Source organism: Hyla sarda, chromosome 5 (assembly GCF_029499605.1).
Source record: "Hyla sarda isolate aHylSar1 chromosome 5, aHylSar1.hap1, whole genome shotgun sequence".
Lineage (NCBI taxonomy): Eukaryota > Metazoa > Chordata > Amphibia > Anura > Hylidae > Hyla > Hyla sarda.
Genome location: NC_079193.1, coordinates 83,282,559 through 83,297,106, shown reverse-complemented (window position 1 = coordinate 83,297,106; position 14,548 = coordinate 83,282,559). Strand labels below are relative to the sequence as shown.

The 14,548-nt window shown below is 42.7% G+C and overlaps 1 protein-coding gene across 6 annotated transcripts in view; it reads left to right on the top strand.

Annotated features, from left to right (window-relative positions):
- OSBPL3 (oxysterol binding protein like 3) overlaps nt 1-14,548 on the top strand; it is a 240,803-nt gene that overhangs the window by 197,110 nt on the left and 29,145 nt on the right. For 5 of the 6 annotated variants that reach the window (XM_056519828.1, XM_056519829.1, XM_056519830.1 and 2 more), the window contains 2 exons: nt 873-974; nt 13,568-13,702. In XM_056519828.1, the coding sequence (XP_056375803.1) occupies nt 873-974; nt 13,568-13,702 (237 nt within the window). The remainder of the gene's footprint in view (nt 1-872; nt 975-13,567; nt 13,703-14,548) is intronic. The other variant, XM_056519831.1, reaches the window with a different exon arrangement.

Sequence of the window (14,548 nt, the reverse complement as noted above, 5' to 3'; positions counted from 1 at the left end):
CTTCTGTTCCGGGGCCGACTTGGAGCATGGGCAGAGCTTCCTCACCGCTGCTGCTTCTCTACTGGGTCCCACTGCTGAAACGGTAACTTCAGGAAGCTCCACCCATGCTCAAAGTCTGCCACGGAATGGAAGATATGGAGGATGATAGCGGGAGCACGGAACGTGATCAGATTAGTATGGTTGTCATCAGTGTCACCTGTACTGTCAGTCTGAGCTGACAGGTTAGTGCAGGTGACACTGATGACAGATTTCCTTCTTTTTTCAGAACGCTACATTTTTTAAAAATTTTTTGGCTGAACAACTGCCATTATATCAAACAATAAACTTTGAATGAATAACTTAAGGGGGTTGTCTCACCAGGACGAACCTTGCCCATATGGCCACAATATACTATGGTGGACCCAGAGCCTCCGTGTATTACATAGATGGCTGTTGGCTTGAATAGGATATTTACTTAAGCATTAGCTTTTCAGGATTATCTTTATTTAAAGGCTTCCTTTCCTATTAACCATTAACCTATATTTTCTTTGCTATGCCTCATGTGTAATAGCTAGTGAGTGCAAACAGAAATCTCCAGCAAAACAAAAAACCTGATGAAGTAGACACCACTGACACGTTCTATCTGTACAGTGTGTAATGTGCGACGCTCACAATATTTGCTGCTTTTTATATCCTACTAATAAACTTTTGCTAAAGGCACAATACTATGTACACTTAAACTGCTATGTAAAAAGCACAGAGTGTATACCCAACCTCTAAGACATGAAAAAACTTGCCGATTCATCAGAATGTGTCTTATTATAATATCCAATGGGCACATCCCAAAATTTACCCGATCTTGATCTGTTCAATTATTTTCTTAATCATTCCAGGCTGTAAAACAAAATGCTGAACTTAAAGAACGCTTACACAGAATTCATGCTGATTCTTTGCTTCATGATTCAGCCCGTACTGCAAAGTGCAGTCCAGTAAAGGTGGGTGCAGATGTCCCTCTTAAAAATAACAGCCAAAATAAAAATGCATTATTTCACCTGGACCAAAGTGTACATAGATGTGTCACCCATTAGTTTTTTTTGTTTTTTTTTGTTTTGCTTGGGTAAGTTTTTGAGCAATACCTTTCTATACAATAAAACACTGCAGCTTTAGCTTCCATGTCTGCTTGCACTCACAGTAAGTAAACTTGTTGAGCCTAATATACTGTAGGTGTGCACAGTAAAGCCTCTGCTATCTGATGTCTTTTATATTATTTTAAGCATGAGTTATCAGCTTGCTGGTCGCTGGGCTGCTTAGAAAGCTTTTATTATAGGATGATCTATACCTGGATTGTTTGGTTTAAAAAAGCATTCCAGGATTTTTTAGTTTTATTGTTCTTGCTTATACAGTGATCCCTCAACTTACAATGGCCTCAACATACAATAGTTTCAACATACAATGGTCTTTTCTGGAACATTGTAAGTTGAAACCAGACTCAACATACAATGTACAGACAGTCCAGATCTGTGAAACATGTCAATGGCTAAAAGAGCCGACCAATCAGAATGGACATTTGACTGGTAAAACCCCTGTATTACTGAAGTGTATGCACTGACTGGTGTCTGGTAGCGCCCCCTACAGTATAGGCAGGTATTACATGTTCTGTACTACTTTTAACCTATGCCATGGTTAGCTGCTCCTTTGGACATCAGGTGAGGGCGGCTCCATTTAACTTTTTTAGGACATTACGTGTACTGTACATGACCCTGAAGAAGCTCCTGTCCTCTACATAGACCAGTGTTTCCCAACGAGGGTGCCTCCAGCTGTTGCAAAACTACAACTCCCAGCATGCCTGGACAGCCAAAGGCTGTCCGGGCATGCTGGGAGTTGTAGTTTTGCAACAGCTGGAGGCACCCTGGTTGGAAAACACTGAAATACAGTGATTTACAGCTCCCAGCAGATCTTTATTACCTTTATATGCAATGACTTCATTTATCTATATTAGTTATCTACTTATTTTTCTATAATCCTGACTTTTTCCTATTTTTGGATGACATTTTGGTGGCTTCAGAACCAATTACCAGGTTTCCATAGAGTTATGGTCTCAACATACAATGGTTTCAACATACAATGGTTTCAACATACAATGGTCGCCCTGGAACCAATTAATATTGTAACTTGAGGGACCACTGTATAGTGCAGCATTGGCTATTATTAGAGAATACTGTAGAGGTTCTTGTGTACACCTTCTACTTACCTGTTTTAACTGGTCTGGCAGGCATGGGATAGGGTCCATGTTGGATGCATGCAAAATCCCTGAATTGACTGTAATGCTGCCTACATTTCCCATGAATTTTCTGTCCGAGGATCAGAGGTTTTATCACTCCAGCTTGTCATCTCATCAAGCTGCCAGTACTGGAGGTCACAAAGTGAACTCCTTAGACTTGGGGTTAATTCACACTACATGCAGCTTTAATGCATTTTTTGTCTGTTTTTGTTTTTTTATAACTCACAGTGCATTTTTAGATAATTATTATCATGAAGCAAAAGTGATTTGACCTATAATCACAATTGAGGTATTTTATGAAGGTTTGACATTTTTAGACTGTGTTCCTGTGTTGAGATTTTACTAATTTTTTCACACATGTTTACTGTTTTTGCATCAATGATTTTACAATATCGTGATAAAAATTACACGATTTTACCATGATTTGGGTTAAATCAAACCAAAAAATCAAAAAAGGAGCAAGAAACGCAATGTGAACACAGCTTCAGGGCAGATGTATAACTACTATATATCCTCATCCCGTATACCCCAATAGCAGGCATAAAGATCTGGGTGGGGAGGGATCTTAGAGCTAGTAGGAGGGGATCAGCTAGGAGGTGATGATGTTTAGGTCTGACATCCTGTGACTCACAATAAGCACAGTAAGGTTTTTGTTTGTTTTGTTTTTTTGAGTCCGACTGGTGATCACATGACCAAGTTAGAGTAATGAAACGCATGGATGCAGTTGTGCTAGAATAAAACAAATGGTGCTGTGGGACTAGTGATGGCAAGTGTGCATTATATGGGCTTAAAAAGAAGTAGAAAATCCTGGAGTGCTTCTTTAAGCAGAACTCTACTATACATCTCCTCTGCAGTGTTACTACATGTTAGAGAAGTTATTAGGAAATCACTTTGGTAGCAAAGCAGAATATAGCACATTGACCAACTGCTGGTTGTGCGAAACCATTAGAAGTTCCATTGTGGACCTGAAAGGGTTTGTCTTCTTTGGACTATCTTCATATAACACAAAGGTCGGCTACCTTTTAGATGTGACTGTAGCCTTAGTTTATGTATTTTAAAGTGCCGCAGACATATGAAATACATAGATTATACAATATGTAGTTATAGTGCCTAGCCTAGGGAGAGATTTATCAAAACCTGCGCAAAGGAATAGTTGCCCAGTTGCCCATAGCAACCAATCAGATTTCTTCTTTCATTTTGCAGAGGCGTTCTTAAAAATGAAAGAAGCGATTGGTTGCTATGGGCAACTGGGCAACTTTCCTAGACAGGTTTTGATAAATCTCCCCCCTAGGTCTCCAAACTGTCTCCCAGTATGCCCGGACAGCCAATGGCTGGGTAAACATAGTAACATAGTTCATAAGGTTGAAAAAAGACTGGAGTCCATCAAGTTTAACCTATAACCCTAATGAGTCCCTACGGAGTTGATCCAGAGGAAGGCAAAAAACCCTCATATTAGAGGTAATAATTCCTTCTCGACTCCAAATATGGCAGTCAGAATAAATCCCTGGATCAATGTTCTGTCCCGATAAATCTAGTATACAAAACCGGTGATGTTATTATTCTCCAAAAATGCATCCAGACCCCTTTTGAACTCTTTTACAGAGTTCACCATGATTACCTCCTCCGGGAGAGAATTCCACAGTCTCACTGCTCTTACAGTAAAGAACCCCCATCTGTGCTGGTGTAGAAACCTTCTTTCCTCTAAACGTAAAGGATGCCCCCTTGTTATTGATACAGTCCTGGGTATAAATTGATCATGGGAGAGATCACTGTACGGTCCCCTGATATATTTATACATAGTTATTAGGTCGCCCCTAAGCCTTCTTTTTTCTAAGCTAAATAACCCTAATTCTGATAATCTTTCTGGGTACTGTAGTCCTCCCATTCCCTGTATTACCCTGTTTGCCTGTCTTTGAACCCTCTCCAGCTCCACTGTATCTTTCTTGTACACAGGTGCCCAGTACTGTACACAGTATTCTATGTGTGGTCTGACTAGTGATTTGTACAGCAGTAGAATTATTTCCTTGTCGTGGGCATCTATGCCCCTATTGATGCACCCCATGATTTTATTTGCCTTGGCCACAGCTGCCCGACACTGGTCACCACAGCTAAATTTACTGTTAACTAAGACTCCCAAGTCCTTTTCCACGTCAGTCATCCCAAGTGTGCTCCCATTTAATACGTAATCCCAGCCCTGATTTTTCTTCCCCATGTGCATTACCTTTCATTTATCAGTGTTGAACCTCATCTGCCACTTCCCAGCCCAAACTCCAACCTATCCAGATCCATTTGTAACAGTGCACTGTCCTCTATTGTGTTTACCGCTTTACAGAGTTTAGTATCATCTGTAAAGATTGCTACTTTACTATTCAACCCCTCTACAAGGGCATTAATAAATATATTAAATAGGACAGAACCCAAGACTGACCCCTGTGGTACCCCACTAGTAACAGTCACCCAATCAGAATAAGTACCATGAATAACCACCCTCTGTTTCCTATCACTGAGCCAGTTACTTACCCACTTACATACATTTTCCCCCAGCCCAATCTTTCTCATTTTATGCACCAATCTTTTATGTGGCACCGTATCAAATGCTTTGGAAAAATCCAGATATACGACATCCAGCGATACCCCCTGGTCCAGTCTGGAGCTCACCTCCTCATAAAAGCTGATCAGGTTAGTTTGACAGGACCGATCCCTCATAAAGCCATGCTGATATGGGGTCATACATTTATTTTTATCAACATATTCCAAAATAGCATCTCTTAGAAAACCCTCAAACAATTTACATAAAAACAGAGGTTAAACTAACAGGCCTATAATTCCCGGGGTCACTTTTTGTCCCCTTTTTAAATATTGGCACTACATTTGCCATGCGCCAGTCTTTGGGAACAGTCCCTGTTACTATGGAGTCCATGAATATTAAAAATAGGGGTCTGTCTATTACATTACTTAATTCTTTTAGAACACGGGGGTAAATGCCGTCTGGACCTGGTGATTTGTCTATTTTGATTTTTTGTAGGCGGCACTGTACTTCTTCCTGGGTTAAACAGGTGACCTGTACTGGGGAGTTTACCTTATCTCGCTGTATTTCACCTGGCATTTCATTTTCCTCGGTGAATACAGTGGAGAAGCATTTGTTTAATATATACGGTAGTTAGAGCCTAGGTCTTCACACTGTCAACCTTGAGCTGTTCCAAAACTATGACTCCCAGCATGCTGGAAGTTGTAGTTTTACAACACCTAGAGGTCCACTGTTATAGAGTGACAGAATAGTAGAGAAAGGTAGCAGTCCCTGTCCACAAGGGCTACTAGTCTACGAGAGAAATGCATGCACCATTTATCACAGGGAGACCCCTTAAATGCTACTATGTGAATTCCTTTATGGCTCTTTTGCAATGACTAAAGCTGGCCTTATGCATTAGATACATTTTGTTTAAACATAATCGTCCGAACATCTAGAAGGAGATTTATCAAGCTCCGTAGTAGATTATTTTTGCTTAAAAAAGTACGTGCGCACGTGCGACTTTTCTATACATGCTGCGACTTTTTGATTTTTCCAACGCACATTTCTGAAATCTGCTCGCGTAGTAAATTTTTTTTTTTTACATGCAATGGTCATGTATTTATCAAATGCAATAGTCGCTATTTATAAAGAAAAAAAAGTTGCATCTCCGTTTAAAAGTCGCATATGTATTCCAGGTCCAACCTGGCTTACAGAAAGTGCATACCACTGCCAAAAAGGAAATTAACACCCACTTTAACAACTGTTCTTGTTCTGCATCATGAAACAAAGCTACTACATTAATGTTAATTATAGAAAAAAATTACTGTAAAACTTTTAACTACCAACTATTTTGGTTGAAAATACACACTGCACACCTTGTTAATTTTAGGACATGTACATGCTGGCGTACATGGGGCATTATATTGAGGGGCACATTACGGGGGCAATATATGTGAGAGTTACAGCACATGAAGCATTATATGAGAGGCATATGACAAGGGCCCCCCCCCCTGTCATGTGCCCCTCACATATAATGCCCCCGTCATGTGCCCCTCACATATAATGCCCCCCTGTCATGTGCCCCCACTTATAATGACCCCAGCCATGTTTCCCTCACAATAAATGTCCCCTTTATGTGCCACTAAGTTTTCATAAGGCACTGTGTACCATACAGTGCCCCTGTGGTGTTTTCTACGGCTTTCTTACTTGCACTGTGCATGGGTGTTTAATGCAATTCTTTTTCTGTTAACGTACACACACACACACACACACACACACACACATTCACACAAACACTTACACACACACTTACACTCTACTACAGGATCTTACAAAAATTAAAATTAGCTAGCCCAGCAAACAGCTTACTGGTTTGGCACTGTGCAAGCCGCAATGACGTGATCTCCCTGCGCCGGCATGATAATGTGAGGTCATCGTGCCGCTCTGCTGTGGATCGCGTCCTTGCAGTTCAAATTCTGCAAACAAAGAGCAAGCAGCGTGAGAAAGGTGGGTTAATGGTGGAGCGGAAGTTGACAGCTCCCGCTCCATCATGCTAGAGTACGGGGGTGGGGGCAGCAATCTCGAGTGGGGGTGAATTGCCCCTTCCCCCCCCCTTGATCCGCCACTGTCCCCTCCATTACTGTGCATTATGCCGGTGCATTGCCGTGGAATGAGATTTGCCATAGAATGAGATGGTCCGCCTCCATCACATCCTATTGGCTCTCTCTTGTCACGTGACATATTTAAACGTCACGCATCGATGCGCACAGCAGTGTCAGTTTGGCTATCACAGGGAGAGGATCTACTCACCCTGTGATAGCTGAAGCTGTACGGAGCTCTCATGGCCTCTGTGGCCCCACAGAAGTTCACACATGTACGCAGCTCATACGGCTGCCTCATATACATTTACTGTTGATCCACAGCGCTATCGGGAGCCCGATGCCCGATGGCGCTGTCATCAGTGTGCGTCCCCGCGAGCGCCCCACTCCCGCAGCTCTACTCCCCGTCCTCCGCAGCTCTACTCTCCGTCCCCCGCAGCTCTACTCCCCGTCCCGTTAACGCTCAGGGAGCGGGGAACAGAAAGTAGAGCATCGGGCGCAGGTTAAGTTATTCGCGTAGTGCTGCGCATGCGCAGCACTACTTTACCTGCGCCCGATGCTCTACTTTCTGTTCCCCGCTCCCTGAGCGTTAACGGGACGGGGAGTAGAGCTACGGAGGGACGGGGAGTAGAGCTGCGGGCATGGGGCGCTCGCGGGGACGCACACTGATGACAGCGCCATCGGGCGTAGGAATCCCCATAGCGCTGTGGATCGCTCCCTGAGCGTTCACAGGGGACGGGGAGTAGAGCTGCGTAGGACGGGGAGTAGAGCTGCGGGGGACGGGGAGTAGAGATGCGGGGGACGGGGAGTAGAGCTGCGGGGGACGGGGAGTAGAGCTGCGGGGGACGGGGAGTAGAGATGCGGGGGACGGGGAGTAGAGATACGGGGGACGGGGAGTAGAGATGCGGGGGACGGGGAGTAGAGCTGCGGGGGACGGGGAGTAGAGATGCGGGGGACGGGGAGTACAGCTGCGTAGGACGGGGAGTAGAGCTGCGGGGGACGGGGAGTACAGCTGCGGGGGACGGGGAGTAGAGCTGCGGGGGACGGGGAGTACAGCTGCGGGGGACGGGGTGTAGAGCTGCCGGCGTGGGGATCCTGATGACAGCGCCATCGGGCATAGGGATCCCGATAGCGCTGTGGATGAACAGTAACTGTATATGAGGCAGCCGTATGAGCTGCGTACATGTGTGAACTTCTGTCGGGCCACAGAGGCCATGAGAGCTCCGTACAGCTTCAGCTATCACAGGGTGAGGAGATCCTCTCCCTGTGATAGCCAAACTGACACTGCTGTGCGCATCGATGCGTGACGTTTAAATATGTCACGTGACGAGAGAGCCAATAGGATGTGATGGAGGCGGACCATCTCATTCTATGGCAAATCTCATTCCACGGCAATGCACCGACACCCCACCCTCCCCACTGGTACGTCCTGAGTCCTTTCCCTTTCTATAACGCAGGGCCACGACGTGGCCCCCCGTCATAGCGGGTCGGGCCCGGCCTCTAACAACAGCCGGGACCCTTGGCTAATAGCGTGTGGCAGTGATCGCGGTGCCGCGCACTATTAACCCTTTAGACGTGGCGTTCAAAGTTGAACGCTGCGTCTAAAGTGAAAGTGAAACCATGCCGTTCGCTCAGGGAGTTGTTCGGGATCGTCGCAGCGAAATCACGGCGTCTCGAACAGCTGTTAGACACGAGGAGGGTCTCCTACCTTGCCTCCTGGTGTCCGATCGCCGAATGACTGCACAGTGCCTGAGATCCAGGCATGAGCAGTCAAGCGGCAGAATCATTGATCACTGGTTTCCTATGAGAAACCAGTGATCAATGTAAAAGATCAGTGTGTGCAGTGTTATAGCTCCCTATGGGAGCTATAACACTGCAAAAAAAAAAAGTGAATAAATATCATTTAACCCCTTCCCTAGTAAAAGTTTGAATCACCCCCCTTTTCCCTTTTAAAAAAAAAAACTGTAAATAAAAATAAACATATGTGGTATCGCCGCGTGCGGAAATGTCAGAATTATAAAAATATATCGTTAATTAAACCGCATGGTCAATGGCGTACGCGCAAAAAAATTCCAAAGTCCAAAATAGTGTATTTTTGGTCACTTTTTATATCATGAAAAAATGAATAAAATGTGATCAACAAGTCCGATCAATACAAAAAGGGTACCGCTAAAAACTTCAGATCACGGCGCAAAAAATTAGCCCTCATACCGACCCATACGCGGTAAAATAAAAAAGTTATAGGGGTCAGAAGACAATTTTAAACGTATACATTTTCCTGCATGTAGTTATGATTTTTTTCAGAAGTACGACAAAATCAAACCGATATCAGTAGGGTATCATTTTAATCGTCTGGACCTACAGAATAAAGATAAGGTGTCATTTTTACCGAAAAATTTACTGCATAGAAACAGAAGCCCCCAAAAGTTACAAAATTGCGTTTTTTTTTTTTCAATTGTCTCACAATTATTTTTTTTCCATTTCGCCGTAGATTTTTGGGCAAAATGACTGATGTCATTACAAAGTAGAATTGGTGGCGCAAAAAATAAGCCATCATATGGATTTATTGGAGCAAAATTGAAAGGGTTATGATTTTTTAAAGGTAAGGAGGAAAAACCGAAAGTGCAAAAACGGAAAACCCCCTGGTCCTTAAAGGGGTTAATATTCCTCATGAAAGCAGAACCTACCCATAAACCGGATCCAAAAGCCACAAAACAGTCAAACAGTCGGCTAACATAAGTCACCCCCCCCCCATAAACGCTGATAAGACTCCCCCCGGCAACATCTTGGAGTGGGTAACATGCAGAGCCAGTTTTTTTTGCGGGGGGATTCACTATTTTTTATGTGCCTGTTGGTGCTGCGCTGTCTTCCTGTCTTCTTTCCTGACATAAACTCCGGCCTCAGCGCAGTGACCCAAGACTCCAAGACTCCGCCCACAAAAGTCACAAAATACAGCCTCAAAATTAAAACAAAAATGCCTATGGATAGTCATGGTGCGGCATAGTATGTTTTTAATATTTTTTAATTTCTGTGAAGGGTGGATGGGTTGTTGCAGGATATTTGGAGTGCAGCTATTAAGTGCCAGGCAGGCCAGTCAGGTTGTCAACCGATGCGGGACACCCGACCCCCCCTCTAAAGGGTTGAGAAATAATTCCAGCCATTAACATGAGGGAACATTTTTCTGCTTTAAAAAATTATTTTGTAAGTGGGTTTCCCGGGTTTTGCTTACGTGCGATTTATTTATCAAGGTCGTGTGACTATTTGATAAATAAGTCGCACGTAAGCAAAAGTACGTTGAAAAAAAATTGTCACATAAAAGCCATACGTTGAAAAGAATGATAAATCTCCTTCCTAATATGTATGGTGGAATCCTTACTAGGATTCATTCATATTGGATTGTTGACCCATCCTTACTAGGGGAGATGAACTGCCACCAGAGGTGTCTAGAAATGGTATTTTCCCCCCTTTCCACACTTAAGACACATACTTGGCCAAACATACATGGGTATATATGGATCAGGAAAGCGCTGTCAGACGATAGCTATCTTATACGTATGGCCCGCTATACATGCTTTATTCTATTGATTGAATAAATAGTTCTCTTCATGGATCTTAGAGGTTCCTTGAACTAAGGAGAATGATTCCAATAATAACACTTTACCATGGAAGGAATGCGCAATGAATAACCGCATGAATTCGTCACACTTTGGGGTTAAAAAAAAAATAACCATTTGTAAGACTTTAAAGGATGAGTCTCTTCATGTGGCAGATAAGATCCTAAGCTTTATTATACACAAAGCCAACATGTCACATCCGATCAATCATTCATGAAGAGTGAGGTCCCATGGAGGGTTGCCTGCCTGCACATTAGTGTTACGTTAGGGCCTCCATTCGTATTTCCTGCCCTTGTGTCAGGAGGCCAGATTCCCCCTTGGGTTTATGGCAGAGAGGATGAGGAGTGATCACTTTAAACTAGAAATGCTAGAACGGGCTGCTTTATTATGAAGTCATGACCTACATAGAGCTTCTGAGATTTCTGCAATACATTGACATGCCACATCATTATAAATCCTCCTACATATTTACAACATGGTCACCACTGTGCAAAGACAACAATGTATCTAGGATTGATCCCACCATAGTGCATCAAATAATGCCACGTGTAGGCTTCACATATTAATAGTTCTCCCACACAGTATCTGAGGAAAGAAGTGGGATGACGCGTTTCGGGACCCCTCTTCATCAGATTATTAGAATGTCATCTGTATAATCTGATTAAGGGAAATCCCAAAATATGTCATTTTTAGGCCATGCCTGTTTTTATTTTGTTAATTTTTTTATTTATTTTTTATCATTAGACATTACACATCCTTAGAGAATATTAGAACAATAAACATATATCCTATATTTTTAGTCAGACATAAACAATCGATATAGAAACCATACATAAAACATGTCGTGTTTTTGATGTGTACGTTGTAACAAAAAAGAAAAAGAAATTATATTAATACGGGCTTTAATAAAGCAAAACTGTCTTGCTGGCCCATGGGCTCCAAAGGCAAACAAAAGAAGAAAAAAAACACCTCCTCTCTCAGAACCAGTATCACTGTCTATTTAGCCACCTATTCCAAATCAAATCAAATTTATCTTCTAGTCCCCTATAGCTTTCTCCTATGTCACTACCTTCTCCATCTCCCTAATAAGTAGATTTTTAGTTGAAGGTTTAGGGTCTTTCCAGAGCTGGGCTATTAGTTTTCTGGCATTATATAATACTCTGCCAAGAGCTGTGTTCTGATATGTTTAGATTATCCAGATATCCCAATATACAAATTTTGAGTTCTGTAGGAATGGTAATTTCCCATACCTTCCCAATATATCCTATGATTAATTTCCAATAGCTTTGGATATACGGACAATCCCAAAGCATATGTGTAATATCGGCGGGATCTAAGAGACACCAAGAACATTTTGCGTCTTTTCTATAACCAATTATTATTATTATTATTTTTTTTTTTAAATGTTGTGTTTTAATTTGATTTGATTTTGCACCATAATTGAACCTGCTTTATTGTAGTGCAATAGAATTTTCTTTCCTTTTCCCTCTTCTGTACTCTATTGGATTTCCCACAGTATCTATCCACAGTATCTGTTGCCCCATGCAGTATTTGTCCAACTTTGTTACCCCACACAGTATGGGGGGAATTTATCATTGGTTTTACCCTGGTTTTGTGGTGTACATTTGTCTCAGATGCTGTTATGAGACTTTTCATTGCGAATTTTGCTTTAGAAGGTTTTTCTAAAAGAACAAGTCATGATTTCAGTTGATATCGTGCAGTGGTCAGGAATTCATGATATGCGACTTTTCATTTTGTTGCAACTACACTCAATTAGGCGCAAATCTACACCAGCCCTAACTCTGCTTACAAAACTGACGGTGGAATGCATTATTAAAAAGCCGCACATTGTGTCACACGGGATAAAAAGTCGCACAATAAGTTGCAGAGGGGCACCATACAAAGTGGAGTACTGAAGTAAGAAATGTGATCAGCAACAGATTTATCACTAGCCCTGCACCATGTAATAAATCTGGTGCAGGTACTCAGTTTCCACCACATGAATTAATGGTGTAAAAAGACGTTCACCTACCCTACTCTTGATGAATACCCACCTATATGTCCACCTTTGTGCCCTTACACTGTAGTTGTCTTTTTTTTCTCTTGGAGTAGACGTTTTTACATCAATATAGCCACTTATGGCAGGAAAGTGAAAAACAAAACGATGATACTCCCTTAACCCCGTTTCCACAACAAGTGGCTGGAACATCTTACTGTTGCTGCTTTCTGTAGCCTGGTGCAGGCAACACTGCCAGTCAGCTGCCAGCCACTTGTAAACTGCAGGCCTAAAGAACACTGGCTTCTTATTATTATTATTACTATCAATTTATTTATATAGCACCCTTTGTTCCAGGACACTTTACATATTATAAGGTAACCGTACATAACACTAACATGGAAACATTGAGCATTACACAGAGTAACTTGCCGACTGACATAGAGGGGGAGAGGGTCCTGCCCGCAAGGGCTTACAATCTACAAGGAGAGGGGAAGGGAACAGCAAGTCATCTGTGAGCAGATGGTAAAGTAGCCATTAATGGTGCAGCGGCAGTAGGATTATTGAAGCTCTTAAGCTTCCTTGAATAGATGAGTCTTCAGGTTGCTTTTGAAGGTGGGTGAGAGCCAGATATCCCGGGGTAGAGAGTTCCAATGAATGGAGGAAGCTTGGGAGAAGTCTTGGAGACGGTGATGTAAAGTGCGGACCAGGGAGAGCATAGGCGGATGTGTGGGTGGTATAGGAAAATCAGGTCAGAGATGTATGGAGGGGACAGGTTGTGGCCTTTCATGGTGAACAGTTTAAATTGAATTTGTTGGGCAACAGGTACCCGGTGAAGGGATTGGCACAGGGGAGAGGTAAAGGAAAAGCGAGGTGAGAGGTGGATTAGTCGAGCAGCAAATATTTATGACTCAATTTGATCTATTGTTTTTAATAAATTTGCCATTCTGTGCAAACTGGTGCTATACTAAATAAACAAGTGCTTCCGTTTTCACCAGTTTCTTTTCTTTTACAGCATAGTATTCACAAGACTGGCAACAACATTTATAGAAATAATGAAATGATTTGTTCTTACCTTCTGACAAATAGGAGATGCCTTGTGAGGAGAATAGACCTTTGGTTCATCAGATATCCAATGAAAGCCGCCTGTCTATCACAGATTCCCTGACAGAGTTCTATGATGCTCAGGAAGTTCTACTGTCTTCGAGCTCATCTGAGAATGAGGTTGGTGGTTTTATTAAAGGTTTTTAAATCATGTCACATAATTTCTGGTTTTAGAGCGGATACAGAGAACATGCACCCCCACTTAATGGCAAAGTCTGGACTTATGATATGACATAAATTGATCTCAAAGAGGGATTTCCAGCTTTAAAAGTTATTCCCTATACACAGGATAGGGGATAACATACTGATTTTTGGGAGGGTCTGACCACTGAAACCCTCAATAAACACAAGAAGCCCCTTAGAGAATGAATGAAGCACTGGACACACACAGGGTGTGCTTAAAGGAAAATGGTCATCCTTTTCGCCCACACTAAACCCAATACACTGGGTTATAGTGCGAGTAAACAGGAGACCGATGCGGGTTCTCTAAAATACGTACCTGCAGCCCAGAGCGGTGTCTCTCTGTAGGTCCGCTCCCTTCTTCTGCACCCATGAATGTTCAAATTCACCCAGCGGGTCCACCTCCTGTGCGAAATTCACCGAAGAAGGAAGCGGAGCTTCAGAGGGACACCGCTCTGGGCTACAGGTACGTATCTTGGTCAGAGACCCTGCATCAGTCTCCTGTTCACCTGCACTATAACACAGTGTATTGGGTTTAGTGTGGGTGAACAGGATGACCCTTTTCCTTTAATTCAATTGAGGGGACAGTTTTCCTCCTTTCTTGTGATCGGTGGGGACTCCCACGATCAACTTGTTATTCCCATCATGAAGCTGAGGGATAACGTTCAAAATTAGACATACCCCTTTATACTAACTTTTTCTAAAAGTAAATTTCACTCATTGGTTCCATAAATAGGCCTTTTATTGTACTGTACAGATGAAATACATTGGATGAAGGCATTTAAA